This window comes from Balearica regulorum, chromosome 15, assembly GCF_011004875.1.
Source record: "Balearica regulorum gibbericeps isolate bBalReg1 chromosome 15, bBalReg1.pri, whole genome shotgun sequence".
Taxonomy (NCBI): domain Eukaryota; kingdom Metazoa; phylum Chordata; class Aves; order Gruiformes; family Gruidae; genus Balearica; species Balearica regulorum.
Window position 1 is genome coordinate 9,183,727 of NC_046198.1, and position 15,624 is coordinate 9,199,350.

The 15,624-nt window shown below is 35.7% G+C and overlaps 1 protein-coding gene across 1 annotated transcript; it reads left to right on the top strand.

Moving 5' to 3' along the window:
* Nucleotides 1-1,640: 1,640 nt before the first annotated feature.
* Nucleotides 1,641-14,808, top strand: MEIOB (meiosis specific with OB-fold). The gene is made up of 13 exons (XM_010312849.2): nucleotides 1,641-1,709; nucleotides 5,070-5,127; nucleotides 6,520-6,651; nucleotides 7,369-7,441; nucleotides 8,808-9,003; nucleotides 9,507-9,607; nucleotides 11,330-11,382; nucleotides 11,471-11,566; nucleotides 11,940-12,041; nucleotides 12,546-12,699; nucleotides 13,074-13,257; nucleotides 13,747-13,833; nucleotides 14,674-14,808. The coding sequence occupies exons 1-13, from the start codon at nucleotides 1,641-1,643 to the stop codon at nucleotides 14,806-14,808; spliced, it is 1,440 nt and encodes a 479-aa protein (XP_010311151.2).
* Nucleotides 14,809-15,624: the final 816 nt, after the last annotated feature.

The following is a 15,624-nucleotide window of genomic DNA, read 5'->3' on the forward strand; positions in this document are numbered from 1 at the left end:
CCTCCAAGCTGATGCTGTCCCTGCCTGTGTGGGATGGCAGCCATGTGTTGCTTGGGCAGGGCGAGAAATGAGGATGATGATGGGCACATGCAAAAACAGTCTCTTTGCAGTGTAGAGCCCAGCCTGCCTTTGGGGGTGCAAGCTCATCTGGTGCCAGACACCAGTTTGGGATGGGATGGTGGTGCCAAAGGCTTCATACTTGTATTTATTGTGATTTCCATCTTGTCCTTTCTCTCAGAAGAAGGTCTGATCCTGGGTGGTGGTGAGAGAAAGTTTCCTGGGCTGTCCCCAGGCGCTCAGCCCCTGCCTCTGAGGGTGAGTGAGGGGTGCAGCTTCCCTGTCAGGGTCTGTAGCATTTTAAATCCTAAATTACCTCTCTAATCTTCCTTTGATACATGTGTTCCCAGTGCTCTTTTCATTAACCTGATTCAGCTGTGGTGTGGGGTATGTCATTTAACAATATTTAACTTCTTTTGAGGCAAGAATATTAGCGTGCCTTGGAGGGATAGTTGAGGTGACTTTCCTACATAAGTGAATATGAATTCTTCTATATAATGTGATGGGAATAGGTTTGAGGGCCCCACTGTTCAATAGTTTTGTAAGGTAAATTTGGGATATCTTTCTGTGAGAGTTTAGTTTGAAATGCTCTCAGAAAAATCACTTTGTTCTCAGATAGCTGCTTTTTTTTTTTTTTTTTTAAGTGTAGACTTACTTTCTTTCCTAGTGTGTTCAACAGATCATTATACGATGAAATGGTTAACAATTCTCACACAAGGTGCCAGGTATAAAGACTGCGAAAGCCATTCAGGACTTTTGTTATAAAGCTTGAACAGGCATCCTCTGAAAAATGTCAGCAGTTCTCTCATATTAAAGGTTATTAAGATTTGGACAACTTGATGGTTCCTTTTATCAAAAAAAAAAAAAAAAAGAATCTGACAACTATTTGCTAAATATCAATAATGTCTCAGAGGGTAGCCGTGAAATAATAAGAGGCATTCAGATGGGCTAACAAAGCGTCCATGGCCCGACTTTGGCATCAATAGAGAGGACTTGAGTGCGCAGTATCTCACACGAATGGGCAGTAATGCGATGTTGGCAGCCTGAAAATAACTGATTTAAAAAAAAACATATTTTAATAAATTCAAACCCTTTCTACTTTGAGGAAGGAATGAACTCACGTTTTGAAGTAGCTGAATATTTAAAGTGCAAAACCTTGATTAAGGTGGTTTGCAAACCAACACTTTTCTTTCCTCCCATGTAAATGGCCTTTTATATATGAACTGTCTCATTAAATTCAGTTAGACTTCCCAGACAGGAGAAGGAGGGTAAATATTTTTCAGAGGCTGGTGCTAATGGAGGAATTTAATTATCGAATAAATAAATAAATAAAATTTACAGACCTTTACTTGAGAAGCGTAGGTAGGGTAGTTACAGTAAAATTCATAACTTACATTGCCAAATAAAAACAACAAGGAATTGTCTACTTCAGATGGCTTGAAATGCTTTTTATTGAAAACAGATGCTATTTAGGTCAAAACATTTGTGTTAAAAAATAACTTGTTATTCTCACTATGAATAGTTTTAAATGATTTGTTTAGATTTTTAAATCTAAATTAGTTTTCTCAAGTTACAGATAAAGAATGGCTTATTCTAGTTCAAAACGGGACTTCGTTGCACTTTCAGATCTGCATCCAAATCTTGCTCGTCCTGTAAGTCTCAGACATAGTACTTTTGTTCTCAAATGGAATTGTATATGACTGTATTATATTACTGCAAAATTATGTAATTGACGTGTATTTAGATACTAATAGCATTAGTATAATTGTTAGATATAAAGTACCTTACCTTCTTTGTGTATAAACCAGCAAAATGAAAATTGATGCTGCTGTTGTCCATAGTATGTGGATACCACTACTGTAGATATTGACTGGACAATTCAATGTCTGAAAGTATCAGAGGCTTCTTTGTGATGTTTTAAATGGATGCTGAATTAGTAAAGACGTGTACAGAGTCAGCATTATGTAGTCACAATACATCTGTAACCTACAATAGTCTTTCACTGCAAGCTATGAACGTAAGGCCCAATCCTGCAGCCTTTACTTGTGTGCTCAATCTCACTGAGCTAAATAACATAGTCTTGAATTATTCAAACAAAGCTCTCATTGGATGGTATGGTGTTTTAACTGGATAAAAATCTCACAATTACATGTCAGATAGAATTGTTTCTGTTTTTTTAGAACAAAAAGCAGGTTTTGCGGTTGTCAGTTTATAAGGAGCTAAGAATTTTTCTTGTGGGAGTGCAGGAGAGTAGAATGAACCAAAAAGTAAACTTAAACAACAAAGCTTTGTAGTTGGTAGATTCATACAGACGTTTGACTATGAAGATTTTTGTTGTCCTGGTATGATTGAGGACTACCATCACTGCAGTAAGAGCTGAACAGAGGAGTGTTGTAAAACTCAGTATTTTTCTCTTTTGGGTTTTAGATGGTTGAATAAAAATAGGAAGGGAGGGCACAGTTTTTCATTCTTTGCTCTCCAAGATCATGTTTTAATACGAGAGGGAAAAGGCTATGTTATCCCCTCTGTTGCAGTATTTCCCACCCTTCTCTCTGTAGCCCACCAGCAATAACATGTCTTCTGAGTGTTCAGTGCTGCTGGGAGTTGGAGCCTGGAGAATAAAACAGAGGCAGCATTTCCACATGGCTGCACTGGGAGCTGTGGTGCGGTGTTACAGCCCTATCTCCCCGTGCAGCTTCAAGTAGATGCGCTGTCTACAGAGCTGTATGCCCCATGGAATCCTGATGCCTTTTGAAGAGAGTGAAAACAAGTAGTTTTCCTGTTCCAACAGCTTTTTATTTGGGAGGGGCACAATTAAGCCCCCTTTTTTTTTCTCATTGATTTTAAACAAATGAAAGATAAATTGCAGAAAAGGGATGAACTAGGAGAGGGAGTTTTATGTGCCCTCACAGCAGTATTGTATATTCTTTCCAACTTTTTATAAACTTGGCGTCTCCAGCAAAACTAATTTAATCTGTCATTCACGGTTACTCCCAAATACAGCAATCTGCTAACTCAGTTCAAAGCTTTTATTTTACAAATAAAACTAATCTTGAGCATTGCAATTAGCAACATATAGTAAAGAAAGTATTGTTATAAAAAAGTAATTCAGTAATATCTCATGATAGAAGATCAATATGTGCTTGGGAGGTTGAGACAGCTGAGCATGCATCATTTAAAGTATCAAAATGTCCTATCTTTTTACTTTGCAGTTTATGTTTTTAAAAGTGAAATAGATCAAAGTCTAAGAAACTTACAATGTGTAAATGCTGTAGTCTCATGATTTGGTTGAGCAGCCTTAAGCAGTGCCCTGCCAAAAAAGGCAGTACAGCCCACTTCCTCATTGCAGGCATGTCCCACTCCTCCTCTTTTGGTGAAACTAGTGACTGTGTGGTTGCACAATAAGCTGATCAAGGAAATGATCTCTGAAGTTTTTCTACCCTCTTTCTCCCCATGCCTCCCCCCCCATAGTTTCCAGCCAGATCACTTCCTTCCTTCTGTCGCTTGCTGTGCAGGCTTAGTGCTAACATGAGAGAGGTGAATATATTCGCAGCAGGGAGAGTGGAGATCTCTTTTGGAAACAGCAGATTTACGTCTGCTTAATTTGTGTGGAGAGTCATCCTAAATGTCAGTTCTTTTGACTGGTGGTGAGATACAGGGTATGTTGTGCTCTGATTTAATTAAAATGTGTTTTTTTATGAAACAAAAATAGAAAAATAAAATCCTAATCCAAATTGCTGCATGTTGTGGACAGATAGAAAATGTTCTGTTAGAAAGATTGAAAGAAATAGGATATTACACTGTTGTACACATATGTCCTCTTAACGAGTTCATTTCCATCACTGTAGGATAAGACAGCTACCTTGCTCCATCTAGTGATTCACAGTAAACTGGAAATGGGAGACCAAACTTTCGAGCACATGTCAATATTGTTACAGTGAAGTCAGGTTGTTTTGCTTTGTGAATAGCTGCAAAATTCAGCCCGTGTGGATTCCTAAATCATTACACTGTCCTTGCTAGCTGATGGCTGTAGTTCCCCTGCTTGAATGAGAAAGTCAGGCAGTAGTGCAAGAAGTGCACGTGAAGTGGAAGAGAAGTGGCATGCTTCATGTTTGGAAGGACCCTTGCAATATTGCAATGTCGGTCTTTTCTTTCAGTCCTTGTTACCATACTGACTTTCATTGCTTACATCTTAAGTGCCCAAATTAGCCCTGCAATACTCTTCTCTCACACTGAGAAGGACCTTTTAAAAAAACCGCACAAACAAACAAAAAACCAGACCACCACACAGCTATATATTATTAATATATATTTTATATATATATCTCCCTGTGTGTGTTTGTGCCTAGTAGTTTTGTCTGACAATTTAGACTGGGGTGCTTTTGCATAATAAATAAAGTTTTAGCAAAGCAGAATAAGATGAATTTTATTTTGAATCATCAAAAAAGTTCATTGCCTAAGGTCCCTTTGTATTCGATTGAGAGACAGACAGCAAGAAAGAGACACCTGTAGAAATTTATGTTGCTTAGATGAGGATAGGATAAATGGCCCTTCCTGTGGATGGATGTGTGTGTGTATCTTTGTGCTGACAGCAGGGGAAACTTTGGACTCTTAACCATAAAATAAATCCTGTCCAGACTTTTCATGGTGCATTTAAGGGGATCTGAGATCTGTGAAGAGAGCATGAAACAACAATATTGCTGCCTACCTGAGGAGACATTGCTGTAGAATAGCCAAAACTGTGAATGTTTTGGGTGAACTTTTGTCCCCCCATTGTCTTTACAAACAGAAACAGATGTATTTCTTTTAATATTTTTATTAGTCAGTCTTAAAGTAAAATTGTATGTTTATGTTTTAGTCTTTCATTCATATGATACTGTGGAATAAATAGATTAAAATGATTACCATTCAGAAATATGTTTATTATCATCAGTAGAGTACAAGTCCATGAAATCAAATTCATCATATACATCTGTGTTTAATACTTGTATTCTAATCTTTTTATTTTTTAGAATGTAATCGGTGTGGTTATTGGGAAAACAGATGTCAGAGGCTTTCCAGACAGAAAAAGTACAGTCCCTTTTAACTGTTTTTTCTTCATTTTCTTATACAGTATAATTTGGCATATATGACTGAAAGCAATATCTAAATGCTAAACAGACTTAGTGTAAAATGTATAGACTAAAAATGTGCAAAAAAAATATTGTGTGTTTGAGAACCAAGATGAAAGAGCATCATTAGTTTGGCTAAACCTTATCAATTAGAATTTGTTTGGAAAAACTGTATTGTGGCAGTGTTTCAGGGTCTGAAGAAGATGGTACCAATGTCGAACCCACTATTGTGTAAATACTGCTGGAATTTATTTTGGTCCCTTCCTAATAATTCTGTCCTAAACCAGAAATCTTAAGGAAATGTTTTGAGGAGTGAAACAGGTAATTTCTGGTCTGAATAGCACCAGCTTCATCTTATCGTACATTTCTAAAGAAAAAATGGGAATAATATATTGTTAATACAGCCTTAGTTGGAAATCGAAATAACATATCTACAACTTAGAGTTGATACAGAAACTGTTAGGAAGCATCTCCAGTCCTAGAGCACCATTTCAGCTCTGTGTGAAGTGCTCAGCTATTCTGTTGGCGTTGTCGCCATGCTGAGCTGCTCTAGTGGTGAATTTTTAGAAGGAAGTCATCATTATCGTCAGAAACAATTCTACATAGTCTGAAAATGTGGTGTTCATATTTATGTCTCTGTGGAACTACAGCCAGACTATGTTTACTCTATGCAGATCACTATGCAGTTTTCATTGATAATTTGAAAATAACATATTGCATAATGCTGTATGATCCATGGAAAGCTTTGTTAATTAGCTCTGAGAGAAAAGAGAGTGCAGTGTTTCTGAGACTGATACCCTCTTGACCACAAACTTTCCATAGAGCTGGAAACACTTTGCTTTACTCAGTTAAACCCCTTGGTACTATCTGGACAGTGGTACTGCCTGTGATCCGCAGCATTGTGCGTCATCGCAGTGCTCTTGTACGTGGACACAGCCATCTAAAGACAGCCTACCTACTACAAAATTTGGGCTAGTATGTACACTCATTCATTGTGTTGCTTCATGCGTTAACCCTGTTTATGTGTTTGCTCATGCCTTGAAAGCAGCATCGTATGGTTCTTTTATTTCTCTTGCATTAGATCTGTAAGTTTATATGGTGCTGCCTAAAGTCAAGTGGTGGACGGAATGGTACAGGCACAACCAAGGCGTGAGTTGTAGCCATCCCCGTTCATGAAGGCCAGTGTGTTTACTGAACAGTCTGCTGACCTCTAGTGGTACTCACCAGACTGCGAGTAGTAAATTCATGACAAAAATCCAGGAAAACTTTGAAATAATAGTTTTTATACATATATTCTAGATTGAAATCAAGCTGTGCTAATGAATTGTAATAGTGCTGTTTATTTTTGCAGACATCGGGTCCGAAAGATATACCTTCAGTTTTACTATTCGTGATTCACCGACTTATTTTATAAATGTAAATTCCTGGGGCAGAGAAGAATATATTAGATCACTTTCAGAAAGCTTTAGAGTTGGTGACTGTGGTAAGCTGGAGTTTATTCTTAACATGTTTTTATTTGAATGTGGTTTTTATCCAGTAAATCAGTGTTATGTATTTGTGGTTTTGCTATATTTTTCTCTGAGGACTCAGAAAACAGTCTAATTGGAAACAAATTGTTCAGTTATGTTAAGTATAAAGAGGAAAGGAATAAGACTTCAAGGATTTAAATTCAAAGCCAGTAAATATGTCAACAAAAATACTAGATACAAACCCACTGAATGCAGCCACCCAAAACTCACCTATAGTTAATCAATCTAAATTCTTACATTATATCCAGTTCTTAAAAATTACAAAAAAGTAGCTTGGTATTTTTCTTTGTATTAATTTAGTTATAGATATGTCTATGATTGTTCATAAAAACACAACAAAAATCTTATGTTCATTTATAGTATGTGCTTTTATCTTGTGAAGTTAACAGAAGAACTTTGTTGCCCATGGTTGCTAGATCAGAGTGTTTGAATAAAACTTGTGATTATAAAGAGTACATGCAGAAGACTCAGTTTCATTTTGTTTCCATTAAATGTCTTGAGGACTGCTGTGGGACTTTGGCTATAATGTGAGCTGTCTGGACAGATACGGTTTTCATATGTTACTGCATGTATCTTTTCCTTTCCATATCAACCTCAAAACCAATAATTTTTAAAAGCCATCTCTCTTTATATATATTCAGTTTCCTAACATTACTTATGCTTTATTTTAGTTACAATTGAAAATCCTTTAGTTCAGTCAAAGGAAGCAGAAAGGGAAGAAAAATTCAACCCTGTAACTCCTAGGTAAATTTAAAGCATAGACTGGTAGCTCTTTTCAGAAAGATCAAAGTTAATACTTGCTTTAGTTGCCAGCCGATTGCAGCAGCACGCACTTGGTAGAAGTATTTGGGGTTAATCTTCTTGTGTAGCTGTACCTTCCTCCCTGTGTTCAACTGTGTATGGTCAAATAATCTCACAAAAGAATATATTTCTCAGTATATGGTCTTTGGAGTTTTGTCATAAAGTAGTGCTCTTTGTAACTAAACAGAGTGAATTTCATTCTTTAAGTAAAGTCTACTGAAATTATTTGAAATGGATTTGATTTTGCCAAAGTGTTTTATCAGCCATAACTGTTTTATAGACAGTATATCCTTATTGAAATCCATTCACATGACATGTTTATCTAGAAGGTATTTTAATACACAATAATGCTACTTGTTACTTGTTTGGTAAGGCATTGCCATTTCTTTTGTATCATGCAATGTACATCTGTTGTCTTTCAGTGTATATGAAACTAACTAACATTGCAAGTTGTAATTTAGATATGTTTTAACTTACCTTAGATATCTAAGATGCAGATGTTAGACTAATACACCTGTTCCTTAATTAAGGTTTCTTTCCTCATTGGTCATGTTCTAATATTTTTAATCATATGGCAGACATAAGAGTATTGCATATATGTGCATTAAATTGGCAAGTCAGAAGTTTTATGCTCTTCCTTACTGATCACCTCTAAGCTTTATTGCAAATGTATAGCTGTAGTAGTTAGACTTGCCATTTACTTTCTGGCTAAATGGAAAGTAGTAAAAGAACAAATGTCAGGTAGAAACTTCACTGAGGAAGAGTTCCTCTTTAAATCTATAGATTTTGTAAGCATTTGTAAAATATATTTATCCAGTGTATGTTGAATATATCTTATTTCCACTGGCTGACAGTGCATTATAAATATTGCTGAGGTCACTGGGCTATTACTTTTGAAAGCACCTTACCAAATCCAGTCTGAATTGATTGTCACATATGTGATTTATTATGTCACAATGCCAAAACCTCTCAATTACCTGGATTACAGACATTTCAGAATTTACTTTATTTTTCAGTGATTGATAAGGGGTGAAAGATTTACAAATATATATTGTACATTGCTAGCATTTAAATTCTAAATAAGTATAAACTATATAAAAATAAGTCTTCCATGAGAGTAAAGTATATAATTTTTTAAAAATAATTTTAGAACAAATTAATTCAAATTTTTCCAGATCTTTAGGGAAAACAACAGAGGAATAAATCAGCAATTATTTTCTCATGTGAATTGAATTAACATTTTACACTGTTAATATATTGGTAGAGTGAAATGTTGATTGATGTGATTTGTTTTGTGCATACTATCTAGTTGCTACAAATTATTGCTCAGTGAAAATCATTCCAAGGTCAAAACATCTCCATGTTATGAAATGGACACCAAACTACTTTCTCTGTTGCATCTGCCAGTCAAGGACCCTCAGGATTATTATTCACTGGGTGATATCATTGCAAATGGACAAAGCCTCGATGGACGAATCCTTAATGTGCTTGCAGCTGTAATGTCAGTAAGTCAAGGAGCCACGACAGAGAGGTGGTTTTTTTTTTTTACTGTACCATGGGTAACTTAATTGACTTAAGTGTGAATATGGATATTGGGACACACAGTGGACCGGAATCACTGGTCTTGTTTGTTTGTTTAGGTTGGCAGTCACTTCAGCCAAGTTACAATAACCATAGAAGCTACTTGAGATTTTTATCAAGGACATGAGGGGGGAAAATTAAGGGAATGGAAATGTCCTACATCAGTAGTCTTTTTGAAATCACTCATATGCAAGCAGTAGATAACTTGAAATTTTTAAACTGCAGATTTTTATAAAATAAAATGTGTCTTTTTATCTTGAAGTAAAAATACTGTTAAAGTTTTAGCGGTGTACATGGAGTTGTTTTTTTACTTAGTAGTCTACAGGTTTTTCCCCCCCTTTTTGGCTCCTCTTTTTTCTAGGTTATCACTTTTGTTTTCCTAAACACTTAGTAGTGGAAAAGTGACTGCTTTTCTCTCTTCTTAAAGGTTGGGGAGCCAAAGTATTTTATGACTTCAGACAAAAGAAAAGGTCAGAGGTGTGAAGTAAAGTTGTATGATGAAACAGAGATATCTTTTCCAATAGTATGGTAAAGTTTGGTTTTTTTAAATTCACTAAAATACACAAATTAATGCAAGAGTAGGTAAAGAAATTAACTATAATACACACTGTTATAACACTGTATTTTAATTTAAATATATTGTTATTTGGATAGCAACTGTGATGAGGCAATGTACACTGAACAGAGGTTTAAAAAAAAGATTCATTAGAGTGACCTAATATATATTGTCTAGTTTTATGACTTGCTGACAGACTGCTAGCTCATGAATGGCAAAATGAAACTTAGTTCCAAATACTTACATTGTTTTATGTGGAAATCTGAAGTAATTCAGGAAATGGCATTTAAAAACAGCTGCAAAGGCAGTACGTTTGTTCCACAAACTAGTTGGAAAAAAAAGAGGAGCATGCTTCATTTTTAAAGCCAAGCAGAATTAATAAGTGGAATGGAAATAGGCTGAAACGGTTTTTAAATGTTTAAAACAGCACAGACACATTTTGATACTACTTTGTCCATATTTTCAAACTATCCCATTTACAAACACAACTATGTCTATATTATTTATGTATGTAAATAGTGAATTTTTTACACAGGAACATTTATATTTTGCCCATAGTTTGTTCAATAAGCTTGTGACTTATCTACATGCAAGGGTATGTGGATATTCGTTTGTGCTGGGTTTGCTGTCCGTTGGTTGAAATGACCTTTGTTCCCTAGATAGAAGTAACAAGATAGCATTGCGCTCTGAGTTAGAAACTGTATTACCATTCGGTGTAATGTTTAACACAGTTAATGGATACACAACATGAGTAATAAGCATCTACAGTGTAAAGTTTTCTAGACCTTGAGCTGCCACGGATGTCAGTTTGCAGCAGCACCTCTGATAGTCTTGTTTCAGTGCTGGTGCATAGTGATATAAAGCTCTATGCTTCAGGAGTCCTTAGAAGCAGAGGCTAGGTGGTGGTACTGTGGTTACCCAAACAGTGTCTTTTGGGGTTTCGTGGAGCCATAGGTAGAGGCAAAGATTCAGGAAATCCTTGAGCAACAGCATTGTAGTGAAGGTATTTCAGAGGCCATCGGTGAAGAGGTGGCTGAGCAACGCTAGATGAAAACTAAGTATCTTAAATCTTTTTCCAAGGCTTAAGAAAAAAATCCACCAGAACAAAACTGTGCTTTGGCAGTATTTTTGCCATCCAAACTTATGAGGAACTGAATGAGATTTTATCAAGGGACCTAACCATCAAATTATCATTTTTGAGGGATACCACTGACCTCACTCTAGCCTCAGACACAGTTACAAGGATTCCAGTGTTGTAAAGCCAGCTGAACATCTGGCCTAGTGATGTGAGCAATCGACTTGTTCCCACAGAAAAGGCTCAGCTGATAAGCAGTTATTTTAACTGTGATTTGCTTTGGTTAGAAGTTATGTTTGTCAAAGCTCTGAAAAACACACAGTATTTTTTGCAGGTGTATTCTGCATTTAATAATTTTGAACAATCTACTAGCCCTTTATTTTATCCTGTTTGGCATGGGATAAAATAAGGGACTGTATTAGACCATACATAAAGCATCCTGGCTGGCTGCAAACTAGATGCCTGTGGATACACATGGCATTGCATTTGCATGCAATAAAGGAGTTGTGTCCCCTTTGACCAATTTAATTATAACTATATTATTTAGTAGGTTAGTACTAAACAATTTGAGTGTTGTGTCAAAAATGTTTTTATACATTAACTTTTTTTTTAAATTTAGTTGGGATAATGAATCTATCCAGCTTGCACAGAGTTGGATCCCACGAGAAACAGGTATAATACTCTGGTTTTTATGTTTTTACTGTAATTCTTAACATGATACTTATTCTACAATAACAGGATTGGGTTTTTTTGTGCACAGTAATATTTGCATCAGATGTGAGAATAAACTTTGACAAATTTAGGAACTGTATGACTGCAACTGTGATATCAAAAACCATCATTACAACTAATCCAGGTAAGAGCTATTGAAGTATTGCTTTGGTATTAGTGATCATTATAGGCTAGAATACATGAATGAATCTATTGGAGGTCTAGATTTCTTCTGCCTGCTTGCCTCAGAAAGCTCCCTGCTTCTTGTCTGTTGTGTAGTGACTAATGCTTTTGGCTTCCACTCTTGTCTTTTTTTAATTATTATTTTATTTTATCTAAGCAGCCTTCATATATTCCATGTAGGACTAACAGTTAAAGTAAAAAAGAGAAAAGCATCTCGTGGCTAATTTCAAGAGACAACGTGTTGGTGCTACCAGAATAAAAAGTTGTAAAATATAATTATACTGTTATTTTTACATGCTACATATTTTAATAACTTTTTAAAATACGTTTTCAAGAAACAGCAGAAGCAAATCTTCTCTTCAGTTTCATAAAAGAGAGTGCACAGTCAGGACCTTTGCATGATAAAATGGAGGAGCAGTCAAAAGAATCCATTAACTGTAAGCATGGATCCAAAATCTTTGTTTTATTTAACTATTGTCGTTTCATAGTGCAGTGGAAATACCAAGTTCTTGCTCTGTGTGTTCATAGAAACAAAACTAAGGTATAGCCTAGCTGAATACTTAGTTTGGAGTGTTGTTACTGGGGCTATCCTTTATAAAATCAGTTATGCGTCTTCAGGGTTGGTGACCATGCCAACTTGCAGCCTGTCTGGCATGTTCCTTCTGTCTTGAGTAAGTATGAAAATGGAGAGGGGAATTTTTTGTCAAAAACTCATTTTGAGAGATACAAAGATTAAATATTAGGTATTTTCCTCATTTTATTCCTCTTTTTTTTTTTTTTCTTGGTCCCCAAATGACAAGCCTGCTTCAAAATAAAGGTGTGGGGGGCTTTTCTGGTGCTTTAGATTAAATCCTTTTTATCACCTTAAGATCCTTTTTTGTTATTATTCATCTGTGTTGTTTCTGTCTCAGACACACTTAACATGTCTTTTAAACTTTTAGTGGAGACTATAGTTGATGTTTATACCGTGGAACAGCTGAAAGAAAAAGCTTTACAGAGTGATGGGAAACTTGAACCAGTCTATGGCATTATTTATGGCTACATTTCTACACTGGACATTGATGATAATGCATCTAAAATTATTCGCAACAGGTGGTAAGCAACTGCCTGTTTTAAATTTGTATTAAAAAGTCCTTATCCTTCTTCTTCTGACCCAAATTAGATGGAACAACATTTTAGTCCAGTTCTGGACAAGAAATAAAACTCCTCCTGGAGGATGCCATGTGAATGTCTGGTGTGTAGACTTCCAGAATTAGCAAAGAAAAGGAGTTGGCTTTATGAAGAATTTGCTTTTTCTGGTCCTAGAGGAGCAAAGAAGAAAGAGGCCGTTTTGTCTCAGACAGACTTAAGAGTTTAGAAGATGAAGATTTATTTTTAAAGAAGAAAAGTCTCTTGGGAAATCTCTGTCTAGAAAAGTTTCAAACAAGGAGGAATTGCATATATATATTAATTATCTTCTTATGTTTCAGTTCAATATGCCGTTTTCTGGTGAATGAAATGTCAAACGCATGCACTTTCTGCAGTGACATCTCTTCAGATTCAAAGTCAACTTTTGCAAGCTTTGACATACTTGTTGATCTGACAGATCACACCGGCACTCTTTATTCTTGTTACCTGTCTGACTGTGTAGCTGAGGAAACATTAGGCTGCACAGTAAGTAGAAATTAATTAGGTTGTTCTTATTTGATCTGAGCTGTGAAGCCTGGTGAAAATTACAAATATATGTAAATGTACTTCATGTGCGTGTGTACACAAAAAAAAATTGCATATGGATATACACACACACTCTTGGCTTTTTAACAAGTTAAAAGTTAGAAGTCAGAAGCTGCTATTAAGAAGAAATGCGTTAAATGTAACAGTGAATCCCCTATTCAGAATACTGCTTTATTTTAATTAATTTACACTTTTCTGAGAACATGGTTGGAATTTCCTAATTTTTTTTCTCAAACACCTTGCAATTTATTGTGATTAATCTGACTGTCTTGGTACATATATTACACCAAACATTATGTTAAGAGAGAAAAACACAGCTTAGGAATGTATAGAAATGTGTAAGAAGCTCTTTTCATCATCATTTTGTTGTGGAGATGTTGTAATAACTACATGCTGAAGAAGTCTTCTATGATGTCCTATTATTAACAGGTCCGTGAGTTCCTCACTCTAACAGAAGACAAGAAGACTGCATTGAAATGGCAACTTCTTTTGGAACGAAGCAAGATTTATTTTAAAGTTAGTATTTAATGTCAATTTAAAACAGTAGCTGTTTCCTATTTGCTAGTATATTTAGTACTGAAAAATTCCATGTCAGTTCTGCTGAACTTTTTAAAATAAGCAATATTTTTGTACAAATTCTGCATATTCCAAGTAGTCTTTGTCATAATTTCAACATGAGGCAAACTATGAAAGACACAAACTGCTCTTAGCCAATACTGGTATTTCAAAAACCGGTATACACGATTTAGTCAGTGACTTCTATGGCTGTAGGTTTATAATGAATGAAGTTAACAGTATCTGCTTGCAAGAATAAGGCCCAGTCAATAGTTGTAATAGATTGTATGGTATATGGGATTACCTGGGTATATTTCTCAGTTACCTGTATTTTTGGAAATAATGTGATTAGGTATGTCTAAAATCTGCAATTCTCCTTAAAGCAACAACAATATTAGATTCACACACCTGGAGTAATTGTTAAAAGATCTGCTATTATTTGCAATATCTTTTACTTTTTTAATTGCACGCTGTATACTGGACTGGAATCCTCTTTCACAGAACTGCCTGGTTTAGGACAACTCTAAACTGACTCCCTTTTTTAAACTTGCCCTGCTTAGCAAAACTGTTCTTACTCTCCTATCTCCTCCACCCTTTGCCCTATTTCCAGGAAAAAAATCAAAGTGTTTTACTTCAGTACTGACAGGTATATAGCATAAAATGTGTGTACTCATGTATAAAATAATGTTAAATATGTATAACCAATCTGTCAATTAAACATGCTGTGTGATATTTGAAAATAAAGTATTTCAAAGTGCTATACAGCAGTAAAAAAAAAATTATTATTAACTATTTTTACAGGTTACTTTGTCACCCAGCTGGAGAACCGGACTGAAGGTCAATGTTCTTTCATGCAAACTTGCAGACCCTATAGAGGCCAGTCAGAGCTTGTTGGGAAAAGAGTTTGGAAATAAGAGATTACATTATATGTCTTGATAACTGCTAGGAAAAAGACTATTTCTTCACTGTTCTTAGAGGTTGAAGGCTGTTGATGTATTTTGCTAAGTATGTTCTGATGGTATGCATCAAGAATATGCATTACTAATCCCTGTAAGTGGACTTCTGTGCTGATCTTTTTCAGGTGATTGTACTTTAAAAAGTGTACTAGGGCCTCAGCTTAAGAAAAGTCAGTTCTTACCCCCCCTTACAAGGAGGATGGAACCTTTCTTCACTCAGTTTAGAATATATTTTTAAAAATCAGAAATAACATATAGTACAAGACAGATCTGTTGAGCTTCTGTGTTTTTAACTGCCTTGCTACTTACATGCTACTTTTGTGTTAGTTTAAAAAATAAAGACCCACTTTGAAATACTGCCTGGGTTTGTAGTGTATATTGGTGAGTCCAAACATGGAATTTCTGGCAACTGCAGGGGCTTGAAAAGAGCCATGATGTTTGCAAGGCTGCTTTTCTTTAGTGCAGACTTAGTAGGCTGCTTTTCTTTAGGGCAGTCTTATTAGAATGGAGTAATCAATTACCAGGGACCTCTGACAACCAATCAAGCTAAGAGTACAAGCGGTAGAGAAGAAAGGACTCTTCTTCACCAAAATAGTTGTTGTTAGCTGAACACAAATAACGCCAGTATGTGTATTTTGTCCTTCTCTGTGTATTTTTTCCTATTTTTAAACCTGTTTCTGTCCTTAGCTTCCCCTGCAGCTGTGTATTTGCTACATTCACCAGTCCTCACCTTCCGAGCATATCAGGAGTTGACCTATTTCAAATAGGGAAGATATTGTGGCTGTTCTCTTGCAAA